This window comes from Mustelus asterias, chromosome 23, assembly GCF_964213995.1.
Source record: "Mustelus asterias chromosome 23, sMusAst1.hap1.1, whole genome shotgun sequence".
In the NCBI taxonomy this organism is placed as follows: Eukaryota; Metazoa; Chordata; class Chondrichthyes; order Carcharhiniformes; family Triakidae; genus Mustelus; species Mustelus asterias.
The window spans coordinates 31,173,140-31,199,936 of NC_135823.1; the positions used below are offsets into that span (position 1 = coordinate 31,173,140).

The following is a 26,797-nucleotide window of genomic DNA, read 5'->3' on the forward strand; positions in this document are numbered from 1 at the left end:
TCACAAATCTAATTCTGCCTCATCGGGAAGGCTGGTATTCTTTGTCCATCCCTAGTTGCCCTTGAGAAGGTGGTGGTGAGCTGCCTCCTTGAACTGATGCAGTCCCTGTGGTGTTAGGTGCACCCACCTTGCCGTTAGGGAGGGGAGTTCCAGGATTGTGACCCAGCGACAGTGAAGGGACGGCGATGCACTTCCAAGTCAGGATGCTGAGTGGCCTGAAGGAGAGCCTCCAGGGGATGACGTCCACATGCTGCCCTTGTCCTTGTCAGTAAAGGTTGTAAGTTTAGGTGGTACAGTTGAAGGAACCTTGCTGAGTATTGCAATGCATTTTGTAGATGGTACACAGCATTGCCAATTATTGAATGATTAAGCTGGTGGGTGGTGTGCAAATCAAGCCAGCGTGTGGGAAAGAGGGAGGGGGGGGGGGGGGGGGGGGAGATAGAAAAGGTAAGGCAGATCTTCAGATAAACAATGACATCCTTTGTTAGAAAGCAAATGTCACATTAGTAAATTCATTCTCTACTCTTTCCATTGAAGCTTAAACATAAGGGACTGCATTAAAGAATCAAATTGTGTTCGGTTCCTGCTTTAGAAATTACACTGAAATAACAGGATACGAACCAGCAATGAGGACCAGGACTAAGTCTTTAAACTGAGCAATAACAGTCGCTCAATAGCTTGTATTTATGTAGCAACTTTAGTTAATAAAACATCACGACAGGTGAGTTATAAAGTAAAGTTAGACAGTCACAGAAGACCATTAGCTGCCCACTTAAGGGACCTCAATTAGTGTCCGGTGGGGGGTGGGGCAGGGAGGCTGTCCACCTGCCTTCTGGTCCTGGACTTCACTGGGTCAGAGATAGGAAGGTGAAGGGTGCCCCCAGCCCTCACCACCAACAGCTCCATCCACCCCCCCAAACCTGTCACCTGAGAGGGGGAATTCCAGAGCTGCCCTGGACAGCTTTATTTGAAATTCATTCATGGGATGCAGATGGTGCCAGCTGGCCAGTATTTGTTGCCTATCCTTCGTTGCCCTTGAGAAGGTGGTGGTGAGCTGCCTTCATGGCAACTGAGAGGCTTGCCAGGCCATTTCAGAGGGCAGTTGAGAATTAACCACATTGCTGTGGGTCTGTAGGCCAGACCAGGGAAGGATGGCAGATTTCCTTCCCTTAAGATCACCATTAGCTCAGCCATTAAAATGAGCGATGTTGAAGAAGCCAGGATTGTTGTTGCTGTTGTCGATAACGCGGGTCCGTCTGTTCACTCCTGCACTTGCTTGGGGGTGACCATATTAAACACAGATTTATGATTAAGGGGGCTGGTTTGTGGTTTGCATGGAAAACAAATCGTAGAAATTGACTCCTTCCATTGACTCTGTCTACACTTCCCGCTGCCTCGGCAAAGCAGCCGGCATAATTAAGGACCCCACGCGCCCCGGACATTCTCTCTTCCACCTTCTTCCATCAGGAAAAAGATACAGAAGTCTGAGATCACGTACCAACCAACTCAAGAACAGCTTCTTCCCTGCTGCTGTCAGACTTTTGAATGGACCTACCTTGCATTAAGTTTCTCTACACCCTAGCTATGACTGTAACACTATATTCTGCACTCTCTCCTTTCCCTCTCTATGAACGGTATGCTTTGTCTGTATAGCGCGCAAGAAACAATACTTTTCACTGTATACCAATACATGTGACAATAATAAATCAAATCAAATTGGCAAAGATTAAAAAAAAACAAAATTCCAAGTATCAAGATGTAACTGGTTTTAATCAGTTGACAGTAAAGCAGTGACCAGAGGGTGTAAGAGGCCACATGAGGGAGTTATAAGCCAGGCCACTGATCGAGGGGAATATGCCAGGAATCGTGGAATGCAATGGTTACAAATGCCGTGAAAACTCTTGCAATCCCGTGTATCAAGGAAGGAATTGAAATCAGTCAGTCACAGGAGGCCCTGCGGATAATGGATTTTTAATTACTTTGCAGAAAGTGCAGCTAGGGGAGCTGTGCGTTTAAAACAAATCGCACTGCCCGGCGGGACTGCTGCTGGATCCAGCAAGGACGCGCTCTGCCCCGTTTAAAGATCAGGCAATCCAGGGATTGGGAACTTTGACGAAAAAGTCTCCACTTCCTCCTTCAGTTGTCGGATCTTGTTCTGGTGGTTGTTATCGGTTAGCATCCTCTCCTTGAACTCCTTCAGCGGAGCCTTTGCCCCAACGTCTCTCTGAATCTCCAGTGTTATCTGGATCCCTGTGAGAGGTTAAAAAATAATAATTCCCGTGGATGTCAGCACTCAGAAACGGGGCCAGTTTTGTACGCGGCACACTCTCAGCAGCACACTGACAAGCAGCACATAGCCTCAGCTGGCAGCAGTTAGCTGAGGGATCCAGCCCAGGGCCAAGCCCGTCACAGCTGGATGGACTTCCTGACCCCCTTCCTCCCTGGGAGAGGTAACGAGGGGCTGAACTCTGGATAACTGATGGATAATTTGGCTATAATTTATTATAAAACAGCTCTGAACCCTCCTCCAGCTGGGATCAACCCCCCCCCCCCCCCCCCCCACACACCTGTTCCAGTTGGAATCGATTCCCCCCACACCTGTTCCAGCTTGGATCGATCTCAACACACAACTGTTCCAGCTGGGATCAACCTCACACACCTGTTCCAGCTGGGATCGATCTTCACACACACCTATTCCAGCTGGGATCGACCCCCCACACACCTGTTCCAGCTGGGGTCAACCGCCCACACAACTGTTCCAGCTGGGATCAATCCCCACACAACTGTTCCAGCTGGGATCGATCTCCACACACACCTGTTCCAGCTGGGATCAACCGCCCACAGACCTGTTCCAGCTGGGATCGATCTCCACACACGCCTGTTCCAGCTGGGATCAACACCACACACCTGTTCCAGCTGGGATCAATCCCCTCACACCTGTTCCAGCTGGGATCAATCCCCCCCACACCTGTTCCAGCTGGGATCAATCCCCCCACACCTGTTCCAGCTGGGATCAATCCCCCCACACCTGTTCCAACTGGGATCAATCCCCACACATCTGTTCCAGCTGGGATCGATCCCCACGAACACCAGTTTCAGCTGGGATCAATCCCCACACACAACTGTTCCAGCTGGGATCGACTCCCCCCTCCTCACTCCAGCTGGAATCGACCCCACTCCCTCCCACTCCAGCTGGGATGGACACCCCTCCCCCCCACTCCAGCTGGGATGGACCCCCCCTTCTCCCCACTCCAGCTGGGATGGACCCCCCTTCTCCCCACTCCAGCTGGGATGGACCCCCCTTCTCCCCACTCCAGCTGGGATGGACCCCCCCCTCCCCACTCCAGCTGAGATGGACCCCCCCCCCCTCTCCCCACTCCAGCTGGGATGGACCCCCTCCCTCTCCCCACTCCAGCTGGGATGGACCCCGTGCCCCCCGGGGTTTGACTCCAGCTGATGAATCTTTGTGTTTTTTTATAATTCAGTCGCTCTGGGTGACGCATTCACCCTCTCTCACTGACAAACCCGTCACAAACTCTGCCTGTTAGGTTTGGGAGGTGCTTGGAGGCCTCTCTTGAAGACCCCGGTGACTTCAGTTTTCCCGATCTGTGCCAAACAACTTTACCTCTGTGAATAAAAGCAGCCACTTTCTGGAAATCCATCTCCTTAAAGCCTCGGGAGGTGAGGGCTGGTGTCCCCAGGCGGAGACCACTGGGTCGTAAAGCACTCTTGTCACCTGTTGGGCAATAACAGGTTAAAATCTCCTCACACCCATTTCATTCTTTCACATCTTTCCCGTAGCCCAAGACAAATTTATACCCAAGTGTTCTCGTTTCTCTTTTTGGTCGTGGTTATAGGAACTGCAACGGGCCATTCAGCCCATCAGGCCTATTCCCTTCATCAAACTGATTACACACAATTTTTATCTCAACCCCATTCACCCAAACCCCATGTTTCTTCTCCTTCGGCTAACGGATAATTATTAATCTCAAGTTGGAAATATTCAGTTGATGCCCCCTTCAGCCTCCGCAGCTTTTTTGGAGAAGAATTTTCCAGATTTCCACTTCCCTTTAGTGAGGAGGTGCTTCCTGACATCACCCCCTCAGTGGCCTACTTCTAATTGTAGTGATGCTGATGGAGGGATAAGTATTGACTGTTCCTCAATGTGGTGCCACGGGGTCTTTTACGTGAAGAGGAACTTTCTTCTGGCAGACGAGGCTTCGCTCGATTATTCCAGAAAGCACCTCTGATGCTGCAGCACTCTGTCAGCACTCCTTGTTAGAATTAAGTTAGAATTCTGGGTACAGAGTCAATGAACGCTCTAACCTCCTTCATGCTCAAGTTCTGTAATGAATCCAAAGTGATGGTGGCTACTTTTCATGGAATCATAGAATTTCTATAATGCAGAAGGAGGCCATTCTGCCCATCAAGTCCACACCATCAACAATCCCGCCCAGACCCTATTAGCCTAACCCCACATATTTATTCTGCTAATCCCCCTGACACTGAGGGGCAATTTAGCATGCCCAATCTACCTAACCTGCACATCTTTGGAGTGTGGGAATAAACTAGAGCACCTGGAGGAAACCCACACAGACACGGGGAGAATGTGCAAACGTCACACAGTGACCCAATGCCGGAATTGAACCCGGGTCCTGGGCGCTGTGCTGCAGCAGTGCTAACCACTGTGTCGCAGTCCCACCCCACATCCAAAAATGTGTAGGTTCGATGGATTAGCCATGATAAATGTGTGGGGTTAGTAAGATAGGATGGGGAAAAGGATCTGGGTAAGATACTCTGTCACAGTCAGTGCAGACTTGATGGGCCAAATGGCCTCTACCTGCACTGTAGGGGTTTTATGATATTTTGTTCAATATAAGGAAGATTTGATACTTGCTGATGTTTAAGGGGGAGTGTCAGAAGTGCAACAGTGTTATTTTTGCAAAGGTAGGGCATAACCTCCACATGACTACACCTTGGCCATGGCCCAGGTCCAGTCACATCAATCAATGTGGCAGCTTTAGCACCTCTGTGCTCGGGGAAACTCTTTAGGCATTTTATTCAGAAAACAAGACCGAGGGAGGCCAATTTTACCCAATCTTCATCTCGCTATGATTTGAATGACCCAATTACAAGATATTTCATTTACCTATCTGTCCGCCCAAGCCAGGACAAACTCTGAAGATCGCTGACTTCCTGCACTCGGAAGTGTTTGGTGTATGACCAGAGAAAGGAAAATGTGGTGGACTTGGCATCGAGTTATTTTGTCTCTGCTCTAACTGGGTCTGGGCCTTTGAAACTTGGCCTCCGTGCTTATCTTTTAGCTCCCACATGGGCGCTTGCCTGTTTGCTCGCTCTACTGGATTTCAGCTCAACTTTACTCTTTAACTGTTTGGATCCTTTCAAAACCTTCAGGGTCAAAAACCACTTGGCCAACAAACCCCGTCAGCTCATCTCGCAGCCGCTTTTACCCCAGGGTGTTGTACAAGAAGGAATAAGACAATACAGTGCAGGATTGGGTAGATGAGTGAAGTTAAATCCAGGCCTGAGGGAATCACTGCAGTTCATGGGGTTGCTGTCTTTCAGGTGAGGGATAAACCGAGGCTCTGTCTGCTCTCTCAGGTGGACACAAAAGACCCCATCGCAATATTGTGCAGCCTTAATCGACATGACTTAAAGCAGACTATCTGTTCCTTATCATTGCTGTAAAGCACTTTGAGTCGTCCTTAGGGCATGAATGGTGCTATATAAATGCAATCTCTTTGTTTTCTATCTATAATCTGTTCAATTCGGCTACTGAAACTGGTGTCTAACAGATCCAGTCCCATCACAGATTCATGCAGGAAGCATTCAGAATGGAATGGGATTCTCCTGTAGGAATGGCGAGGAATTCTAACTCACTCCAAGTCCTATTCATCCATCAGCCCTTTGCTCACTGACCTACAGAGGCACCTGGCCTTACAATGCCCCAATTTAACATTTTTATTCTTGTTTTCAAATCCCTCAACATCCTATTCGCATCTTTTTTCTGTACTCTCTTCCAGCTATTCCAACCCGTTTGAGATCTCTGCACTCCTACAATCCTTGTACATCTTCTCTTGTCTTCCCTCGACCTTTAGCTGCCTGGGTTCTAAACTCTGGAATTCCATCCCTAAATCTTTCCAGACTCTCTGGACAGGATTTTACGGCCTTGCTTAACCTTAGACTGGAAAATCCCGCCCGAGGTCAATGGACATTTCCATTGTCCGCCCTTCACCCGTTCCAAATCCGTGGCTGGCAGGGCGGTAGAATTCCGGTGTCAATCTCTCTTCCATCCTTTACAACGGACCTGCCTCTTTTCCCAAGCTTTTGGTCATCAGCCCTCATACCTCTTAGTGGCTCACTGAGAGATTAGGCCAAGTAACAATCCTTGGAGTGTGGGACTGTTTAACATGTTAAAGGTGCCTTACGAGTGTAAAGTCATTGGTGCATACCTGGACAGGTGTTCTTGTTGCAAGCAATGGCGCACTTTTCCAGAACCTTCTCAGCTCTGCCCCCATCTGTCTCTTGCTTGCGTAGATCCACCAGAATCAGATGATTGTCTGAACCACCTGTATAAGAAGGACATAGCAAAGCGCAACCTTTTCACAACTGGAATGGGATAGGAATGGAATGGAATAGGGCGGCATGGTAGCACAGTGGTTAGCACTGCTGCTTCACAGCTCCAGGGTCCCGGGTTTGATTCCCGGCTTGGGTCACTGTCTGTATGGAGTTTGCACTTTCTCCTCGTGTCTGCGTGGGTTTCCTCCAGGTGCTCCGGTTTCCTCCCACAGTCCAAAGATGTGCGGGTTAGGTTGATTGGCCAGGTTAAAAATTGCCCCTTAGAGTCCTAAAATGCGTAAGTGAGAGGGATTAGCGGGTAAAATATGTGGGGGTAGGGCCTGGGGGGGATTGTGGTCGGTGCAGACTCGATGGGCCGAATGGCCTCCTTCTGCACTGTAGGGTTTCTATGAATTCTATGAACTCAGTCTTGTATGGATTTGAACGTTCCAACACAGGGGATTTAAATAGTCAGTGTATAATCTCTGTGAGGATCTTACTTGGGGGGAGGGGGTTAGAGGAGGTGGGGAGGGGGACTGCAGTAATTCAGCGAGAGTTGTAAAGTTGCTGGAGAAACCTGATAAAAGACGTTATGATTAAGATGGGCTCTATTCAGGTGTATAGGGGTGGATTGTTTGCACAAGACAAAGGCAGGGATTTAAGGCAGAAAAAGAATTAAAGGAGATTAAAATAAAACAGCGCCCATGAAGATAAGTTTCTCTAATCGCTGCCTAAACTTGGCGATCGGTCTCTTACACAGATAAACAGCGCTGTTATACACCCTGCTCTGCTAAATTGAGTATCGTAGAGTAAAATAGGAGTCAGGTCTTGCTCCAGCCAGCAGTGGCCTAGTGGTATCATCACTAGACTATTAATCCAGAAACCCAGCTAGTGTTCTGGGGACTCGGGTTTGAATCCCGCTACGGCAGATGGCGGACGTTGAATTCAATTTTAAAAATCTGGAATTAAGATTCTACTGATGGCCATTGTCGATTGTCGGATAAACCCATCTGGTTCACTAATGTCCTTTAGGAAAGGAAATCTGCCATCCTTACCCGATCTGGCCTACATGTGCGTCCATAATCATAGGAATGTGGTTGACTCCCAACTGCCCTCGGGCAACTAGGAATGGGCAATAAATGCTTCAGCCTGCGTCGGCTGTGTCTCATGAATGAATAAAAAAAATTCTCAAGCATTCAGTTTGCCCCAAGCAGTGGCTGCCAACAAGAGTGTGTGTGTATTTAAAATACAGAGCACTCCACCTCTCCCTGCCCTCCCCATCCCACTCCACACTATCTAAATCAACCTCACTTCCCCGCTCATTGCCCCTTTATACCCATCCCCTCCTCCTGGGACTTGCCTACAGCCCAAGAATCATTTCCTTCTACACCTCCCCTCACACACACACACACACCCCACCCCCCACACACACACCCTCCCTACACCGCCCCACACACCCTCCCTACGCCCCCCCAACTCACCCTCCCTACACCACCCCCACACACCCTCCCTACACCCCCCACACCCTCCCTACACCCCCCCAACTCACCCCCCCACACTCCCTCACTACACCCCCCCCAACACTCCCTCACTACACCCCCCCAACACTCCCTCACTACACCCCCCCAACACTCCCTCACTACACCCCCCCAACACTCCCTCACTACACCCCCCCACACTCCCTCACTACACCCCCCCACACACCCTCCCTACACCCCCCCGCACTCCCTCCCTACACGCCCCCACACTCCCTCACTACACCCCCCCCGCACTCGCTCACTACACCTCCCCGCACTCCCTCACTACACCCCCCCCACCATCCCTCACTACACCCCCCCCACACTCCCTCACGACACCCCCCCACACTCCCTCACGACACCCCCCCACACTCCCTCACGACACCCCCCCACACTCCCTCACGACACCCCCCCACACTCCCTCACTACACCCCCCCACACTCCCTCACGACACCCCCCCACACACTCTTACACCCCCCACATCCTCCCTACACCCCTCCCACACCCTTCCCTACACCCCCTCCACACCCTCCCTACACCCCCCCACACCCTTCCCTACACCCCCTCCCTACACCTCCCCCCCCCACACCCTTCCCTACACCCTCTCTATATCCCCCGCCCACCAGCCCCCCCCCCCCCCCCCCCAGCCTAAAGGAATGTCAAAAACCAAGGAACCTCTCCACGAGACTTGCTTCACCTGAAAACTATTGAACAGGTCCTGGATGCAACTGTCTCCGACCCAAAAGAAGCACTTTTATGGAAGCTGTCGAGTGAGCCGAACCGGTGTCAGGACAGTTGGGTCAGGTTCTCAAAGAGTGTTTGGGGAATACGGAGGAGCAAGGACTTGGGATCTTGCTTAACCTAAAAATGTAACATTTTGCACAAATCCAAGGAGGGATCTGAATGAGGAAGGCCAGTGACAGAAATGGACCATTGTACATGGCAACGCATGGCACATGGTGCTGTCAAAGGGAATGTGTCATGGGCTCAATAGGGACAGCAGAGCAAAGTCCAATTTTAAAACATGCATTCTTCTCAAAGCCGTCTAAACCTGACTCAAGATGCTTATTGAGCTCATTCAGGCTCGTCAAAGCCGTTTGCTCATTAATTCTAGTGAACAAGACTACACCGTGACCCATTCTTACCCAGGTTACACTTAACCCTTACACTCCCATAACCTTCAAGATGTTTGACTGAAATAGAACCCAAAACCCATTCACCGCGGCTCACAAGAGGCAGATTTGTTTCCACCAGTCCTGATTGGAGAGGGCTTTTGGAAGTTAGCGAAGTTTTAAAACAGTCAGAAAGCTAAAGGAGCATCAAAGAGAATTGGGGAGAACCTAACTTTGGATTTTAAAAGATGGAATGAAGCAGAAGAAGACTGAGGGGTAGGGGTGGGAGTGGCGCAGTGAAGCCGTCCTACTGTTCTGAGGTTTGAGACGATGAATGAAGAGTGGGAGATGGTGTGAAAAGTCTGGAGGAGGAAAAGTGGGTGGGATCAGTGCCATTTGGAATGTAGAAGAAAAGAGCAAGAGAGATGAGGTTCCATGAACACTATTTGCCGCATGTGATTTCCTGGGAACATTCAATTTTTGATTTGATTTGATTTATTATTGTCACGTGTATTAATATACTGTGAAAAGTATTGTTTCTTGCGCGCTATACAGACAAAGCATACTGTACATAGAGAAGGAAACGAGAGAGTGCAGAATGTAGTGTTACAGATATAATTAGGGCGTAGAGAAAGATCAACTTAATGCAAGGTAGGTCCATTCAAAAGTCTGACAGCAGTAGGGAAGAAGCTGTTGGCATTAGTGACTTGGATATAACTTTAGCAGGTAAATGTTATACATACAAGTATAAATCCTCGTGCTCAGCTCATTTCCAGTATTTCATCTAAACTCACTCACTTTAACGATACATTTCAATATACTTGCTAACTTAGACAAATTTACAAGCAGGAGATGGTAGATTCCACCTTCACAAGTTCTCACCAGTAACAATCTTGTATCCGAAATCCACCAGTGCTGCGGATAGAGCCTTGCAGTTGGCCACAGTCTGCCTCTGGTATAGCTTGAATTCTGGAGTCATTGCCTGTTTGAGTGTGACGGCAACTCCTGTCCAGACAGACAGAGGGGAGATTTCAGCACAGATACTACAAGGAGAAAGCTTTCCCTCAGTAAAACAATTCACACAGAGTTTGTTTCCAATCAGATCGGCTCAGAATAAACTAAAAAACTTCAGTCCAGATCAAGGGGAAAATGGTGCAATGCTTACTGCAGAGAAAGGCAGAGAGAACAGGAGGAAGAGAAGAGAGATTGGCAGGTATGTGGGCACAAATCATTGAAGGCGGCAGGCCAGGTTGAGAAAATGGTTAAATAAAACGAATCCTGGGCTTTATGAAAAAAGCACAGTAAGAAGTCTCACAACACCAGGTTAAAGTCCAACAGGTTTATTTGGTAGCAAATACCATAAGCTTTCGGAGCGCTGCCACTTCGTCAGATGGAGTGAAAATCTGTTCTCCAACAGTGCACAGAGACACAGAAATCAAGTTACAGAATACTAATTAGAATGCAAATCTCTACAGCCAGCCAGGTCTTAAAGGTACAGATAATGTGGGTGGAGGGAACATTAAACACAGGTTAGAGATGTGTATTGTCTCCAGACAGAACAGCTAGTGAGATTCTGCAAGATCAGGGGGAAAGGTAAATCTGCCATGGTGGGGTTTGAACTCAGGTCCCCAGAGCATCTCTGGATTACTAGTCCAGTGGCGATACCACTACACCACTGCCTCCCCTTGAACCCGATCCACTTTATGAAAAAAGCCAGGAATTTATGGTGAACCTTCACAAAATGGTGGATCGGGTTCAAGGGGAGGCAGTGGTGTAGTGGTATCGTCACTGGACTAGTAATCCAGAGATGCTCTGGGGACCTGAGTTCAAACCCCACCATGGCAGATTTGAATTTAAAAAACTGGAAAAAAGTCTAATGATGACCATGAAACCATTGCTGATTGTTGAAAAACCCAACTGGCCTCCAGGTGACTCCAGATCCACAGCAATGTGCTTGACTCTTAAACAGCTTAATAAGCCACTCAGTTCAAAGCGATTAGGGATGGGCAATAAACATGAGCAATTCAGTCCAACTCGGGGACCACATCACACGCTCAAAAGGATGTGAAGGTTTTAGAGAGGGTTTATGAGGATACTTTCGGGAGACATTGGAGATAGATTTGGTTGCAGTTGAGAGGGGATCTCATAGTATTCAAAATTCTGAAGGGTCTGGACAGAATAGATGGAGAGAAACAGGTCCTACTGGCAGAAGGATCGAGAACCAGAGCAAGATGCAGTCGTCTGTAAATCAGCCTCCCTTTCAGAATGAGGCCAAAGGCACACTCTACCTGCGATGGCGTGGTTGTGGGGCCCACCTTGCAGCCCCGGGAAGACGGCCTGGTTGATCAGGCTTTCCAGGTTGTACACGACCTCCTTGCCCGTCTTTGGGTCACTGCTGCGGATTCCTGCAGAGTGAGCAAAGCAACAACTGGTCAGTTACCAGCTATCGAGAAATCGGTTTTTGTTTTAAAATTAATTTGAGGAAGTGGGCATTGCTGATAACATGGGAATTTATTATTACACCAGCTGCTTCTTGAGAAGATGCTGGTGAAGCATCTTCTTGAAGTAAGGGAGTGGAGAGAACGACACAGCTATAGTACATCCCCATTCTCAAACACTGCAACATTATGTTCTATGTGTGCTTCACTGTTTCCTCGTAGGATGACTTTTTTGGAATTTAATTTTCAGGTGTCAACCTTTCTCCAGCTTTGCTCCCGAATTGCCAAAAGTTCCAGCGGTACACTATCTTGGAGCTGAGGCACGGAAATTCATTTTAGGTTTCTCTTGCAATGTGCAGGCACAAGTCAGGAGCGTGCTGGAATACTCTCCACTTGCCTGGATGGGTGTAGCTCCAACAACACTCAAGAAGCTCAACAACATCCAGGACAAAGCAGCCCATGTGATTCACCCTTTAAACATTCACTCCCTCCACCACTGACACATAGTGTGTGCCATCTACAAGATGTACTGCAGGAACTCCCTAAGACTCCTCAGACAGCACGTTCCAAACCTATGACCACGACTGTCTAGAAGGACAAGAGCAGCAGATACCTGAGAACACCACCACCTGGAGGTTCCCCCTCCAAGCGACTCACCATCCTGACTTGGAAATATATCACCGGTCCTTCACTGTCGCTGAGTCAAACTCCTGGAACTCCCCTCCCCTAACAGCACTGTGGGTGTACTGCAGCGGTTCACGAAGGCAGCTCACCACCACCTTCTCAAGGGAAATTAGGGATGGGTAATAAATAGTGGCCCGACAATTGACACCTACATCCCATGATAGAATAAGAAAATTAGATGTTTGTTTGCAATGTACCAATTTGAAGTGACATTGCTAACTGTGTAAGATGATGGTCCACTGACCGTAACACTCCTGTCGATAAGAGAAATTGTAAATTTCACCAACCTTGTGCCGATAAATTACAACTGCAGATCTAGCGTTTTACTCAAGAGATGGGACTGGGAAACACTCCCGCCAAATGTCTTTCCCTTACCTTTTCTGTAGAAAATCATCCCGGACCTGCACCCACGCAGAGTCTTGTGCGTTGTTGTGGTGACCACATCGCTGTGCTCGAAGGGAGAGGGCACCACTCCGGCTGCCACCAAGCCACTGATATGTGCCATGTCCGCCATCAGGTAGGCACCATTCTCATCCGCAATCTGCCGCATCCTGGCGTAATCCAGGTTCCGGGAGTAGCAACTAACACCTGGAGAAACCAACAATGCAGTTGAACTGATTGGGACGCTGCTGTGAATGGAGACCCTTCCTCCTACTATTCCCCCACCCAATGCACTGTCAGATGTCTGGAATTTCCTCCTCTAGTCTCCCCGCCTCTCTCTCTCTTTCCTGCTTTAAAGATCCTCTTTAGAACCCAACTCTTTAACCAAAGACAAGTTAGAAAACAATGTCCTCCAGGGAGGAGAAGGCTCCCCGTCTCTTTCAGGAACTGAGCAGCCACGCTACCCTTCTTGCATTTGCTGCCAACTTCAAAACTCTGCAAAGAAGAAAGCTGCACGCAAGTTCCTACCCAATCCAGTAAGCTATGATCCAGTGAAAGGCAGTGGTAGATAGTCACAATTCATTGAGAATCACTCATTGGGAATCCTACCCTCAACTTGCTGTAGTTAGCATCGCTGAATGAAGCTAACAGCCTGACCCATAATGAAGATTCTTCAGTCATGGAGCAGGGGATTAAGTTCTGAACACTCTTACCTACTGGTGCTTACCTGCAATGATGAGTTTTGGGTGGAACAGCCGAGCATTCTCCGCCAACCTCTCATAGTTAATGTACCCAGTCTCAGGGTTCACCTAAAGAGAATGAACAGCAGAGAGTTTTCCTTTCATTCACCCACATGCGTGTCGCTGCCAAAACAGCATTTATTTCTTATCCCTAACTACCCTTAAACGTAAGGTTTGCTTGGCCATTTCAGAGGGTAGTTAAGAGTCAACATAAAGGCCAGACTGGATAAACACAGCAGATTCTCTTTCCCAGAAGTTCATTAGATGACCAGGTGGATTTTTTATTACAATCTGGTAGTTACTTGATTACGATTACTGATTCAGCACTGGCATTTTATTCCAAGTTTTTATTTATCAATGGAATTTAAATTTCCCATCTGTCACGGTGAGATTTACATTTACGTATCCAGACTATTAGTCTGGAGCTCTAGATTACTAGTATTGTAACAGATCCAGTATATCACCAGCTCCCATATGATTCTTGTGTGTATTCTGTAAACATGATGTGATGTACGCATTTATATTTTTGTTATATAAAGAGCAAAGCAAGTCCGCAGAGGTTATTAAGTGGATAGTCGAGTTGGTCAGATGTGGTCAGAGACACTCAACACATTTTATGCAAGATGTAAACTCATCTTCAAAATGCAATTATACAACAGCTTTTGATCCTGGCAGGTTTCCCCTGGATGAAGGGATTTGAAAACAAGGATGAGAACTTTAAAACTGCCAGACTGGGAGCCGAGAGAGGTCAGTGAGTTCAGGAGGAGTGAGAAACAGAACTGGACATGAGTTAGGGTGAGGGCAGTAAAGTTCACTCCATCTTCTACTCCAAGTCATTCTTTCCCCGCGAAACTCCTCATCTCCTTCAGTCTTCTCTTCTACAATCTTCAAGCTTTTAGGCTTGGGTCGCTGTCTGTGTGGAGTTTGCACATTCTCCTCGTGTCTGCGTGGGTTTCCTCCGGGTGCTCCGGTTTCCTTCCACAGTCCAAAGATGGGCGGGTCAGGTGGATTGGCCATGCTAAATTGCCCTTTAGTGTCTGGGGATTAGCAGGGTGAATTTCTGGGGTTACGGGAATAGGGATTGTGGTCGGTGCAGACTCAATGGGCTGAATGGCTCCTTCTGCAGTGTAGGATTCGATGATTTTCTGATCAATCTCCCTCGCTTGTATCCTGCATCATGAGCATCGATTAAGTGGCAGCTTTACCTACTGGTAGAATTCTTATCCGAGTCAGAAGCTCATGAATTTGGGCCATTTGGCAGGACTTGAGTCCATAATGCAGGCTGTCAAGCCCAGCACCAACCTTGAGGGAGCAATACACTGTCAGGGTGTGCTTTTTCAGATCAAACTCGCAGCCTGTTCAGGGAATTCATTGTAATATCCCAGAGCGTTTCTCACTGTAATATCCCAGAGTGTTTCTCATTGTAATATCCCAGAGTTTCTCATTGTAATATCCCAGTGTTTCTCATTGTAATATCCCAGAGTTTCTCATTGTAATATCCCAGTGTTTCTCATTGTAATATCCCAGAGTGTTTCTCATTGTAATATCCCAGTGTTTCTCATTGTAATATCCCAGTGTTTCTCATTGTAATATCCCAGTGTTTCTCATTGTAATATCCCAGAGTGTTTCTCATTGTAATATCCCAGAGTGTTTCTCATTGTAATATCCCAGAGTGTTTCTCATTGTAATATCCCAGAGTTTCTCATTGTAATATCCCAGTGTTTCTCATTGTAATATCCCAGTGTTTCTCATTGTAATATCCCAGAGTGTTTCTCATTGTAATATCCCAGAGTTTCTCATTGTAATATCCCAGAGCGTTTCTCATTGTAATATCCCAGTGTTTCTCATTGTAATATCCCAGTGTTTCTCATTGTAATATCCCAGTGTTTCTCATTGTAATATCCCAGAGTGTTTCTCATTGTAATATCCCAGTGTTTCTCATTGTAATATCCCAGAGTTTCTCATTGTAATATCCCAGTGTTTCTCATTGTAATATCCCAGAGTTTCTCATTGTAATATCCCAGAGTTTCTCATTGTAATATCCCAGAGTTTCTCATTGTAATATCCCAGTGTTTCTCATTGTAATATCCCAGAGTTTCTCATTGTAATATCCCAGTGTTTCTCATTGTAATATCCCAGAGTTTCTCATTGTAATATCCCAGAGTTTCTCATTGTAATATCCCAGTGTTTCTCATTGTAATATCCCAATGTTTCTCATTGTAATATCCCAGAGTTTCTCATTGTAATATCCCAGTGTTTCTCATTGTAATATCCCAGAGTGTTTCTCATTGTAATATCCCAGAGTGTTTCTCATTGTAATATCCCAGAGTGTTTCTCATTGTAATATCCCAGTGTTTCTCATTGTAATATCCCAGAGTTTCTCATTGTAATATCCCAGAGTTTCTCATTGTAATATCCCAGTGTTTCTCATTGTAATATCCCAGAGTGTTTCTCATTGTAATATCCCAGAGTTTCTCATTGTAATATCCCAGAGCGTTTCTCATTGTAATATCCCAGAGTTTCTCATTGTAATATCCCAGTGTTTCTCATTGTAATATCCCAGAGTTTCTCATTGTAATATCCCAGTGTTTCTCATTGTAATATCCCAGAGTTTCTCATTGTAATATCCCAGTGTTTCTCATGGTAATATCCCAGTGTTTCTCATTGTAATATCCCAGTGTTTCTCATTGTAATATCCCAGAGTTTCTCATTATAATATCCCAGTGTTTCTCATTGTAATATCCCAGTGTTTCTCATTGTAATATCCCAGTGTTTCTCATTGTAATATCCCAGTGTTTCTCATTGTAATATCCCAGTGTTTCTCATTGTAATATCCCAGTGTTTCTCATTGTAATATCCCAGAGTGTTTCTCATTGTAATATCCCAGAGTGTTTCTCATTGTAATATCCCAGTGTTTCTCATTGTAATATCCCAGTGTTTCTCATTGTAATATCCCAGAGTGTTTCTCATTGTAATATCCCAGAGTGTTTCTCATTGTAATATCCCAGAGTGTTTCTCATTGTAATATCCCAGAGTGTTTCTCATTGTAATATCCCAGTGTTTCTCATTGTAATATCCCAGTGTTTCTCATTGTAATATCCCAGTGTTTCTCATTGTAATATCCCAGAGTGTTTCTCATTGTAATATCCCAGAGTGTTTCTCATTGTAATATCCCAGTGTTTCTCATTGTAATATCCCAGTGTTTCTCATTGTAATATCCCAGTGTTTCTCATTGTAATATCCCAGTGTTTCTCATTGTAATATCCCAGAGTGTTTCTCATTGTAATATCCCAATGTTTCTCATTGTAATATCCCAGTGTTTCTCATTGTAATATCCCAGAGTGTTTCTCATTGTAATATCCCAGAGTTTCTCATTGTAATATCCCAGTGTTTCTCATTGTAATATCCCAGAGTTTCTCATTGTAATATCCCAGTGTTTCTCATTGTAATATCCCAGTGTTTCTCATTGTAATATCCCAGTGTTTCTCATTGTAATATCCCAGAGTTTCTCATTGTAATATCCCAGAGTTTCTCATTGTAATATCCCAGAGTGTTTCTCATTGTAATATCCCAGTGTTTCTCATTGTAATATCCCAATGTTTCTCATTGTAATGTCCCAGAGTTTCTCATTGTAATATCCCAGTGTTTCTCATTGTAATATCCCAGAGTGTTTCTCATTGTAATATCCCAGTGTTTCTCATTGTAATATCCCAGTGTTTCTCATTGTAATATCCCAGAGTGTTTCTCATTGTAATATCCCAGAGTGTTTCTCATTGTAATATCCCAGAGTGTTTCTCATTGTAATATCCCAGTGTTTCTCATTGTAATATCCCAGTGTTTCTCATTGTAATATCCCAGAGTGTTTCTCATTGTAATATCCCAATGTTTCTCATTGTAATATCCCAGTGTTTCTCATTGTAATATCCCAGTGTTTCTCATTGTAATATCCCAGAGTTTCTCATTGTAATATCCCAGAGTTTCTCATTGTAATATCCCAGAGTTTCTCATTGTAATATCCCAGAGTTTCTCATTGTAATATCCCAGAGTTTCTCATTGTAATATCCCAGAGTTTCTCATTGTAATATCCCAGAGTTTCTCATTGTAATATCCCAGTGTTTCTCATTGTAATATCCCAGAGTGTTTCTCATTGTAATATCCCAGTGTTTCTCATTGTAATATCCCAGTGTTTCTCATTGTAATATCCCAGTGTTTCTCATTGTAATATCCCAGAGTGTTTCTCATTGTAATATCCCAGTGTTTCTCATTGTAATATCCCAGAGTTTCTCATTGTAATATCCCAGAGTTTCTCATTGTAATATCCCAGAGTTTCTCATTGTAATATCCCAGTGTTTCTCATTGTAATATCCCAGTGTTTCTCATTGTAATATCCCAGTGTTTCTCATTGTAATATCCCAGAGTTTCTCATTGTAATATCCCAGAGTTTCTCATTGTAATATCCCAGAGTTTCTCATTGTAATATCCCAGTGTTTCTCATTGTAATATCCCAGTGTTTCTCATTGTAATATCCCAGTGTTTCTCATTGTAATATCCCAGAGTTTCTCATTGTAATATCCCAGAGTGTTTCTCATTGTAATATCCCAGAGTTTCTCATTGTAATATCCCAGAGTGTTTCTCATTGTAATATCCCAGAGTGTTTCTCATTGTAATATCCCAGAGTGTTTCTCATTGTAATATCCCAGAGTTTCTCATTGTAATATCCCAGTGTTTCTCATTGTAATATCCCAGAGTGTTTCTCATTGTAATATCCCAGAGTGTTTCTCATTGTAATATCCCAGTGTTTCTCATTGTAATATCCCAGAGTTTCTCATTGTAATATCCCAGAGTGTTTCTCATTGTAATATCCCAGAGTGTTTCTCATTGTAATATCCCAGTGTTTCTCATTGTAATATCCCAGTGTTTCTCATTGTAATATCCCAGTGTTTCTCATTGTAATATCCCAGTGTTTCTCATTGTAATATCCCAATGTTTCTCATTGTAATATCCCAGTGTTTCTCATTGTAATATCCCAATGTTTCTCATTGTAATGTCCCAGAGTGTTTCTCATTGTAATATCCCAGTGTTTCTCATTGTAATATCCCAGTGTTTCTCATTGTAATATCCCAATGTTTCTCATTGTAATGTCCCAGAGTGTTTCTCATTGTAATATCCCAGAGTGTTTCTCATTGTAATATCCCAGTGTTTCTCATTGTAATATCCCAATGTTTCTCATTGTAATGTCCCAGAGTGTTTCTCATTGTAATATCCCAGAGTTTCTCATTGTAATATCCCAGTGTTTCTCATTGTAATATCCCAGTGTTTCTCATTGTAATATCCCAATGTTTCTCATTGTAATATCCCAGAGTGTTTCTCATTGTAATATCCCAGAGTGTTTCTCATTGTAATATCCCAGTGTTTCTCATTGTAATATCCCAGTGTTTCTCATTGTAATATCCCAGTGTTTCTCATTGTAATATCCCAGTGTTTCTCATTGTAATGTCCTAGTGTTTCTCATTGTAATATCCCAGAGTGTTTCTCATTGTAATATCCCAGTGTTTCTCATTGTAATATCCCAGTGTTTCTCATTGTAATATCCCAATGTTTCTCATTGTAATATCCCAGTGTTTCTCATTGTAATGTCCTAGTGTTTCTCATTGTAATATCCCAGAGTGTTTCTCATTGTAATATCCCAGTGTTTCTCATTGTAATATCCCAGTGTTTCTCATTGTAATATCCCAGTGTTTCTCATTGTAATATCCCAGAGTGTTTCTCATTGTAATATCCCAGAGTGTTTCTCATTGTAATATCCCAGAGTGTTTCTCATTGTAATATCCCAGAGTGTTTCTCATTGTAATATCCCAGAGTGTTTCTCATTGTAATATCCCAATGTTTCTCATTGTAATATCCCAGTGTTTCTCATTGTAATATCCCAGTGTTTCTCATTGTAATATCCCAGAGTGTTTCTCATTGTAATATCCCAGAGTGTTTCTCATTGTAATATCCCAGTGTTTCTCATTGTAATATCCCAGTGTTTCTCATTGTAATATCCCAGTGTTTCTCATTGTAATATCCCAGAGTGTTTCTCATTGTAATATCCCAGTGTTTCTCATTGTAATATCCCAGTGTTTCTCATTGTAATATCCCAATGTTTCTCATTGTAATATCCCAGTGTTTCTCATTGTAATATCCCAGTGTTTCTCATTGTAATATCCCAGTGTTTCTCATTGTAATATCCCAATGTTTCTCATTGTAATATCCCAGTGTTTCTCATTGTAATATCCCAGAGTGTTTCTCATTGTAATATCCCAGTGTTTCTCATTGTAATATCCCAATGTTTCTCATTGTAATATCCCAGTGTTTCTCATTGTAATATCCCAATGTTTCTCATTGTAATATCCCAGTGTTTCTCATTGTAATATCCCAGAGTGTTTCTCATTGTAATATCCCAGTGTTTCTCATTGTAATATCCCAGTGTTTCTCATTGTAATATCCCAATGTTTCTCATTGTAATGTCCTAGTGTTTCTCATTGTAATATCCCAGTGTTTCTCATTGTAATATCCCAGTGTTTCTCATTGTAATATCCCAGTGTTTCTCATTGTAATATCCCAATGTTTCTCATTGTAATGTCCTAGTGTTTCTCATTGTAATATCCCAGTGTTCCTCATTGTAATATCCCAGTGTTTCTCATTGTAATATCCCAGTGTTTCTCATTGTAATATCCCAATGTTTCTCATTGTAATGTCCTAGTGTTTCTCATTGTAATATCCCAGAGTGTTTCTCATTGTAATATCCCAGTGTTTCTCATTGTAATATCCCAATGTTTCTCATTGTAATATCCCAGTGTTTCTCATTGTAATGTCCCAGTGTTTCTCATTGTAATATCCCAGAGTGTTTCTCATTGTAATATCCCAGTGTTTCTCATTGTAATATCCCAGAGTTTCTCATTGTAATATCCCAGAGTGTTTCTCATTGTAATATCCCAGTGTATCTCATTGTAACATCCCAGAGTGTTTCTCATTGTAATATCCCAGTGTTTCTCATTGTAATATCCCAGAGTGTTTCTCATTGTAATATCCCAGAGTGTTTCTCATTGTAATATCCCAGTGTTTCTCATTGTAATATCCCAGTGTTTCTCATTGTAATATCCCAGAGTTTCTCATTGTAATATCCCAGAGTGTTTCTCATTGTAATATCCCAGAGTTTCTCATTGAAATATCCCAGTGTTTCTCATTGTAATATCCCAGTGTTTCTCATTGAAATATCCCAGTGTTTCTCATTGTAATATCCCAGAGTTTCTCATTGAAATATCCCAGTGTTTCTCATTGTAATATCCCAGTGTTTCTCATTGTAATGTCCCAGTGTTTCTCATTGTAATATCCCAGTGTTTCTCATTGTAATATCCCAGAGTTTCTCATTGAAATATCCCAGTGTTTCTCATTGTAATATCCCAGAGTTTCTCATTGTAATATCCCAGAGTGTTTCTCATTGAAATATCCCAGTGTTTCTCATTGTAATATCCCAGTGTTTCTCATTGTAATGTCCCAGTGTTTCTCATTGTAATATCCCAGTGTTTCTCATTGTAATATCCCAGAGTTTCTCATTGAAATATCCCAGTGTTTCTCATTGTAATATCCCAGAGTTTCTCATTGAAATATCCCAGTGTTTCTCATTGTAATATCCCAGTGTTTCTCATTGTAATATCCCAGAGTTTCTCATTGAAATATCCCAGTGTTTCTCATTGTAATATCCCAGAGTGTTTCTCATTGTAATATCCCAGAGTGTTTCTCATTGTAATATCCCAATGTTTCTCATTGTAATGTCCCAGAGTGTTTCTCATTGTAATATCCCAGTGTTTCTCATTGTAATATCCCAGAGTGTTTCTCATTGTAATATCCCAGTGTTTCTCATTGAAATATCCCAGTGTTTCTCATTGTAATATCCCAGTGTTTCTCATTGTAATATCCCAGTGTGTTTCTCATTGTAATATCCCAGTGTTTCTCATTGTAATATCCCAGTGTTTCTCATTGTAATATCCCAGTGTTTCTCATTGTAATATCCCAGTGTTTCTCATTGTAATATCCCAGAGTGTTTCTCATTGTAATATCCCAGTGTTTCTCATTGTAATATCCCAGAGTGTTTCTCATTGTAATATCCCAGTGTTTCTCATTGAAATATCCCAGTGTTTCTCATTGAAATATCCCAGTGTTTCTCATTGTAATATCCCAGAGTTTCTCATTGAAATATCCCAGAGTTTCTCATTGTAATATCCCAGAGTGTTTCTCATTGTAATATCCCAGAGTTTCTCATTGAAATATCCCAGTGTTTCTCATTGTAATATCCCAGAGTTTCTCATTGAAATATCCCAGTGTTTCTCATTGTAATATCCCAGAGTGTTTCTCATTGTAATATCCCAGAGTGTTTCTCATTGTAATATCCCAGAGTGTTTCTCATTGTAATGTCCCAGAGTGTTTCTCATTGTAATATCCCAGTGTTTCTCATTGTAATATCCCAGTGTTTCTCATTGTAATATCCCAGAGTGTTTCTCATTGTAATATCCCAGTGTTTCTCATTGTAATATCCCAGTGTTTCTCATTGTAATATCCCAGAGTTTCTCATTGTAATATCCCAGAGTGTTTCTCATTGTAATATCCCAGAGTGTTTCTCATTGTAATGTCCCAGAGTGTTTCTCATTGTAATATCCCAGTGTTTCTCATTGTAATATCCCAGTGTTTCTCATTGTAATATCCCAGAGTGTTTCTCATTGTAATATCCCAGTGTTTCTCATTGTAATATCCCAGTGTTTCTCATTGTAATATCCCAGAGTGTTTCTCATTGTAATATCCCAGAGTGTTTCTCATTGTAATATCCCAGTGTTTCTCATTGTAATATCCCAGTGTTTCTCATTGTAATATCCCAGTGTTTCTCATTGTAATATCCCAGTGTTTCTCATTGTAATATCCCAGAGTGTTTCTCATTGTAATATCCCAGAGTGTTTCTCATTGTAATATCCCAGTGTTTCTCATTGTAATATCCCAGAGTTTCTCATTGTAATATCCCAGAGTGTTTCTCATTGTAATGTCCCAGAGTGTTTCTCATTGTAATATCCCAGTGTTTCTCATTGTAATATCCCAGAGTTTCTCATTGTAATATCCCAGAGTGTTTCTCATTGTAATATCCCAGTGTTTCTCATTGTAATATCCCAGAGTGTTTCTCATTGTAATATCCCAGTGTTTCTCATTGTAATATCCCAGAGTGTTTCTCATTGTAATATCCCAGTGTTTCTCATTGTAATATCCCAATGTTTCTCATTGTAATATCCCAGTGTTTCTCATTGTAATATCCCAGAGTGTTTCTCATTGTAATATCCCAGAGTTTCTCATTGTAATATCCCAGAGTGTTTCTCATTGTAATATCCCAGTGTTTCTCATTGTAATATCCCAGAGTGTTTCTCATTGTAATATCCCAGTGTTTCTCATTGTAATATCCCAATGTTTCTCATTGTAATATCCCAATGTTTCTCATTGTAATATCCCAGAGTGTTTCTCATTGTAATATCCCAGAGTTTCTCATTGTAATATCCCAGAGTGTTTCTCATTGTAATATCCCAGTGTTTCTCATTGTAATATCCCAGAGTGTTTCTCATTGTAATATCCCAGTGTTTCTCATTGTAATATCCCAGTGTTTCTCATTGTAATATCCCAGAGTTTCTCATTGTAATGTCCCAGTGTTTCTCATTGTAATGTCCCAGTGTTTCTCATTGTAATGTCCCAGAGTTTCTCATTGTAATATCCCAGTGTTTCTCATTGTAATGTCCCAGTGTTTCTCATTGTAATGTCCCAGAGTTTCTCATTGTAATATCCCAGTGTTTCTCATTGTAATATCCCAGTGTTTCTCATTGTAATATCCCAGTGTTTCTCATTGTAATATCCCAGTGTTTCTCATTGTAATGTCCTAGTGTTTCTCATTGTAATATCCCAGTGTTTCTCATTGTAATGTCCCAGTGTTTCTCATTGTAATGTCCCAGAGTTTCTCATTGTAATGTCCCAGTGTTTCTCATTGTAATGTCCCAGTGTTTCTCATTGTAATATCCCAGAGTTTCTCATTGTAATATCCCAGTGTTTCTCATTGTAATATCCCAGAGTTTCTCATTGTAATATCCCAGAGTTTCTCATTGTAATATCCCAGTGTTTCTCATTGTAATATCCCAGAGTTTCTCATTGTAATATCCCAGTGTTTCTCATTGTAATATCCCAGAGTGTTTCTCATTGTAATATCCCAGTGTTTCTCATTGTAATATCCCAGAGTGTTTCTCATTGTAATATCCCAAAAGACGCGATTTAACAATCTCGCCGGTAAAATGGCATCTAAACCAACATGAGCCTTTGCCTTAACATCAGGAACTTTACCCCACTCCACCCCAAGGCTAAACGAACAGGGGGTCCTTGTAATATCAACTGTTCTATTGGGCTCAACAACCTGAAAGCAGCTCTCCAGAGACTCGCTTGTGGTGTTTTTTCTCTTTCAACTCCTGCATTCCCTTTAGTTCTGGATTTTTAAAAAAGTGAAGAGCGGGACAATTTACTCTCATTCCCCAGCCAAGGACAATCTCTGAACCAGCCACATTACAGTACAAAGGAGGAGTTGTCCCTGGTATCTTCCGAGTTCCTATGAGGAACACCCAACCTGGGCTTTAGTACATTGGGGAAGATGAGAATGGTGAATGGGCAGGCACCAGGATTTACACAGGGAGGGTTGCTAGTGCTTTTGGGGATAGTTTTCATTACCTGACAGCAGGGGATGGGAACTTGAGTTTAGATTCAGGAGCAAGAGAAGTAAGGCTGGAAATGGAAGGCAGAAAATATTAAGCTTAAAAATAAGGCAGAGGAAACAGAGGCTGGAAAATAGGCAAGAGGAGAATGGGGCAGTGTTTAATTGCTGTACACTTCAACATAAGGAGTTCAATGAATAAGCAGAGTTGAGGGCACAGAGAGAAACTTTGAAATACAATATCAGACATGGCTTAAAGCAGGGCAAGGGTGGCAGTTCAACATTCCTGGTTACAGAATTTTCAGATTAGATAGTGAGACAGTGGGATGGAGGATGTCACAATATTGATGAACAATCACAGCTGTGAGGACGGATGATATTCCAGCAGGATCATCGGATAAGGTCATGTTGGTGGAATAGAAGAAAAAAGGAGTAATCAAACTGCTGACAGTGCACTGTGGATCCCAGTCAGAGCGACACTGAACAGCAAATAAGTAGGCAATAGGCCCTTATTAGTAAGGGAAATTTCAATGACCCTAATCTTGACTGGGATAGAATCGTGTAAAAGGTATAGACAGCACAGTTTTAGTCAGCACATAGCCAATCCAACAATAGAGGGTAGTTCTGGACTGAGGTTTATGAAATGAAGCTGGGCAACTGGAATGGGTATCAATGAGAGAGTATTTTAGAGGTAGCGATTATTATTTGATTACATTTGGCGTAAAACAGCGGGACGGACATCTGCCTCATCAGCCTGGACCAGGAGAAGGCGTTTGACAGAATACCGCACATTTACATGATGGATGGGCTCTCCAAAATGGGATTTGGGGAGGTATTCTGCAATTGGATCCAACTGCTCTACACAAAGATCAGTAGCACAGTTTCAATCAATGGGTGGGAGTCAGAAAGCTTTCAAATCAAATCTGGTGTCAGGCAGGACTGCCCTCTTTCCTCTGTCCTGTTTGTTTGTTGCATAGAATCTTTTTCTGAGTCCATCAGGAAGGATCCGGGCATAACAGGAGTGACGATCCCAGGCAGTGGAGGTACGCAGGTCAAAGCTTCCCTGTACATGGATGACATCGAGTTCTTCGACTCAGATCTGATGCCAGTGCGCAGGTCCCTGAATGTCTGCAACCAGTTTGAACTGGCCTCGGGAGCCAAGGTAAACTGTGGCAAGAGCAAGACCAGGTTCTTCGGGAATTGAGCTGACTGATCTTTTGTCCCCTTCACCGTCGGGTCAGATTACCTGATGGGGCTGGGGATATAGTTTGGATGTGGAGATGCCGGCGTTGGACTGGGGTAAGCACAGTAAGAAGTCTCACAACACCAGGTTAAAGTCCAACAGGTTTATTTGGTAGCAAATACCAAATGGTATTTGCTACCAAATGGTATTTGCTACCAAATAAACCTGTTGGACTTTAACCTGGTGTTGTGAGACTTCTTACTGGGATATAGTTTGGAGCAACTGGGGCATGCGCCAAAAATTGGGAGAACCGGATTGCTATGGTAAAGCAGAAACTGAGCACGTGGGAGCAAAACCTGGTCATCAGGTGTAACGTACTCTTGGGGTTGGTTACTTGGTACAGGTCTGACCCGATCCCGCTCCGCTGCAGTCGCCTAACCCAACTTCAAGCTTATCTGAAGATCCAAGATGGATTGTGTCCAGAGGAACACCGTGCACAAATCTCTGGAAAGGGAGGAAAAAATGTACCAACGCCACCCTCATCCTGATGGCCATCTTTGAGTGCGGTTGCATAAAGATGTGCATAGATCTTCGATACGCAAACACCAAGTGTTACTACATACTGTGGTTCTACCAGAACCTGTTGTTGTGAAGGATGGGTCTGGCCACGTTGCCGCGTAGACTTACAGTAATTATGGAGAAGGACGAAGACAGACCAGGAGTAAAAGTTCTTGGTTAAGGACAGGCCAATTGTAATATGTGGAAATGTGATTTAGCAAAAGTGGACTGGAAGCAAGATATTTGAAAGCAAATCAGGGTCAGGTTAGTGGGAGCCATGCCAGGAGGTAGTGAGGGCTCAAAACATATATATTCCCACAGATAAAATAGAGTGGGACTCCCAAATCTGGAGCCTCTGGATGTCAAGAAGCACACATTGTAGTTTAAGGGAAAAAAACAGAAGCTTGTGTCAAAAACTGAAACGCAATGCTGGAGTCAACAAATCAGGAAAGCAAAGGGCATGGAAAAATATTGGCAAGGAAAACCCAAACATGTCTTATACATATATAAAGAGCAACATGATAACTAAGGAAAGAGTTGGGCCTGTTGGAAACGAGTACGAATTTTCATGTGTGAAGGCAGAAAGATGTGATTACGGTTCTTAATGAATACACTGGGTGCGATCTTACCGGCCGTTCATGCTGCGCTCACGGCCAGCTAAATCTCCGTTCACTGCGGTGGGATGGGAAAATCCCGCCGGCGTAAACAGTGCTAGGATTCCGGCCTTTGTTTCAGCCTTCCCAAAAGTGAGGAACAATGCCGACATTGTAATCGAGGAGGTGAGAGTGTGAAGCATTAGATGGGGTAAACATAGCGAGCAAGGAAATATCAAGGGGTTTA

At 43.6% G+C, this 26,797-nt stretch overlaps 1 protein-coding gene across 4 annotated transcripts in view; it reads right to left on the reverse strand.

Annotated features, from left to right (window-relative positions):
* Positions 1-1,751: 1,751 nt before the first annotated feature.
* shmt1 (serine hydroxymethyltransferase 1 (soluble)) overlaps positions 1,752-26,797 on the reverse strand; it is a 43,688-nt gene continuing 18,642 nt past the window's right edge. For all 4 annotated transcript variants that reach the window (XM_078240196.1, XM_078240192.1, XM_078240194.1 and 1 more), the window contains exons 6-12: positions 13,439-13,520; positions 12,706-12,918; positions 11,497-11,613; positions 10,091-10,213; positions 6,474-6,590; positions 3,626-3,736; positions 1,752-2,250 (exon numbers count right to left, since the gene is read on the reverse strand). In XM_078240196.1, coding sequence (XP_078096322.1) covers positions 2,078-2,250; positions 3,626-3,736; positions 6,474-6,590; positions 10,091-10,213; positions 11,497-11,613; positions 12,706-12,918; positions 13,439-13,520 — 936 coding nt within the window. In that variant the 3' untranslated portion in view covers positions 1,752-2,077. The remainder of the gene's footprint in view (positions 2,251-3,625; positions 3,737-6,473; positions 6,591-10,090; positions 10,214-11,496; positions 11,614-12,705; positions 12,919-13,438; positions 13,521-26,797) is intronic.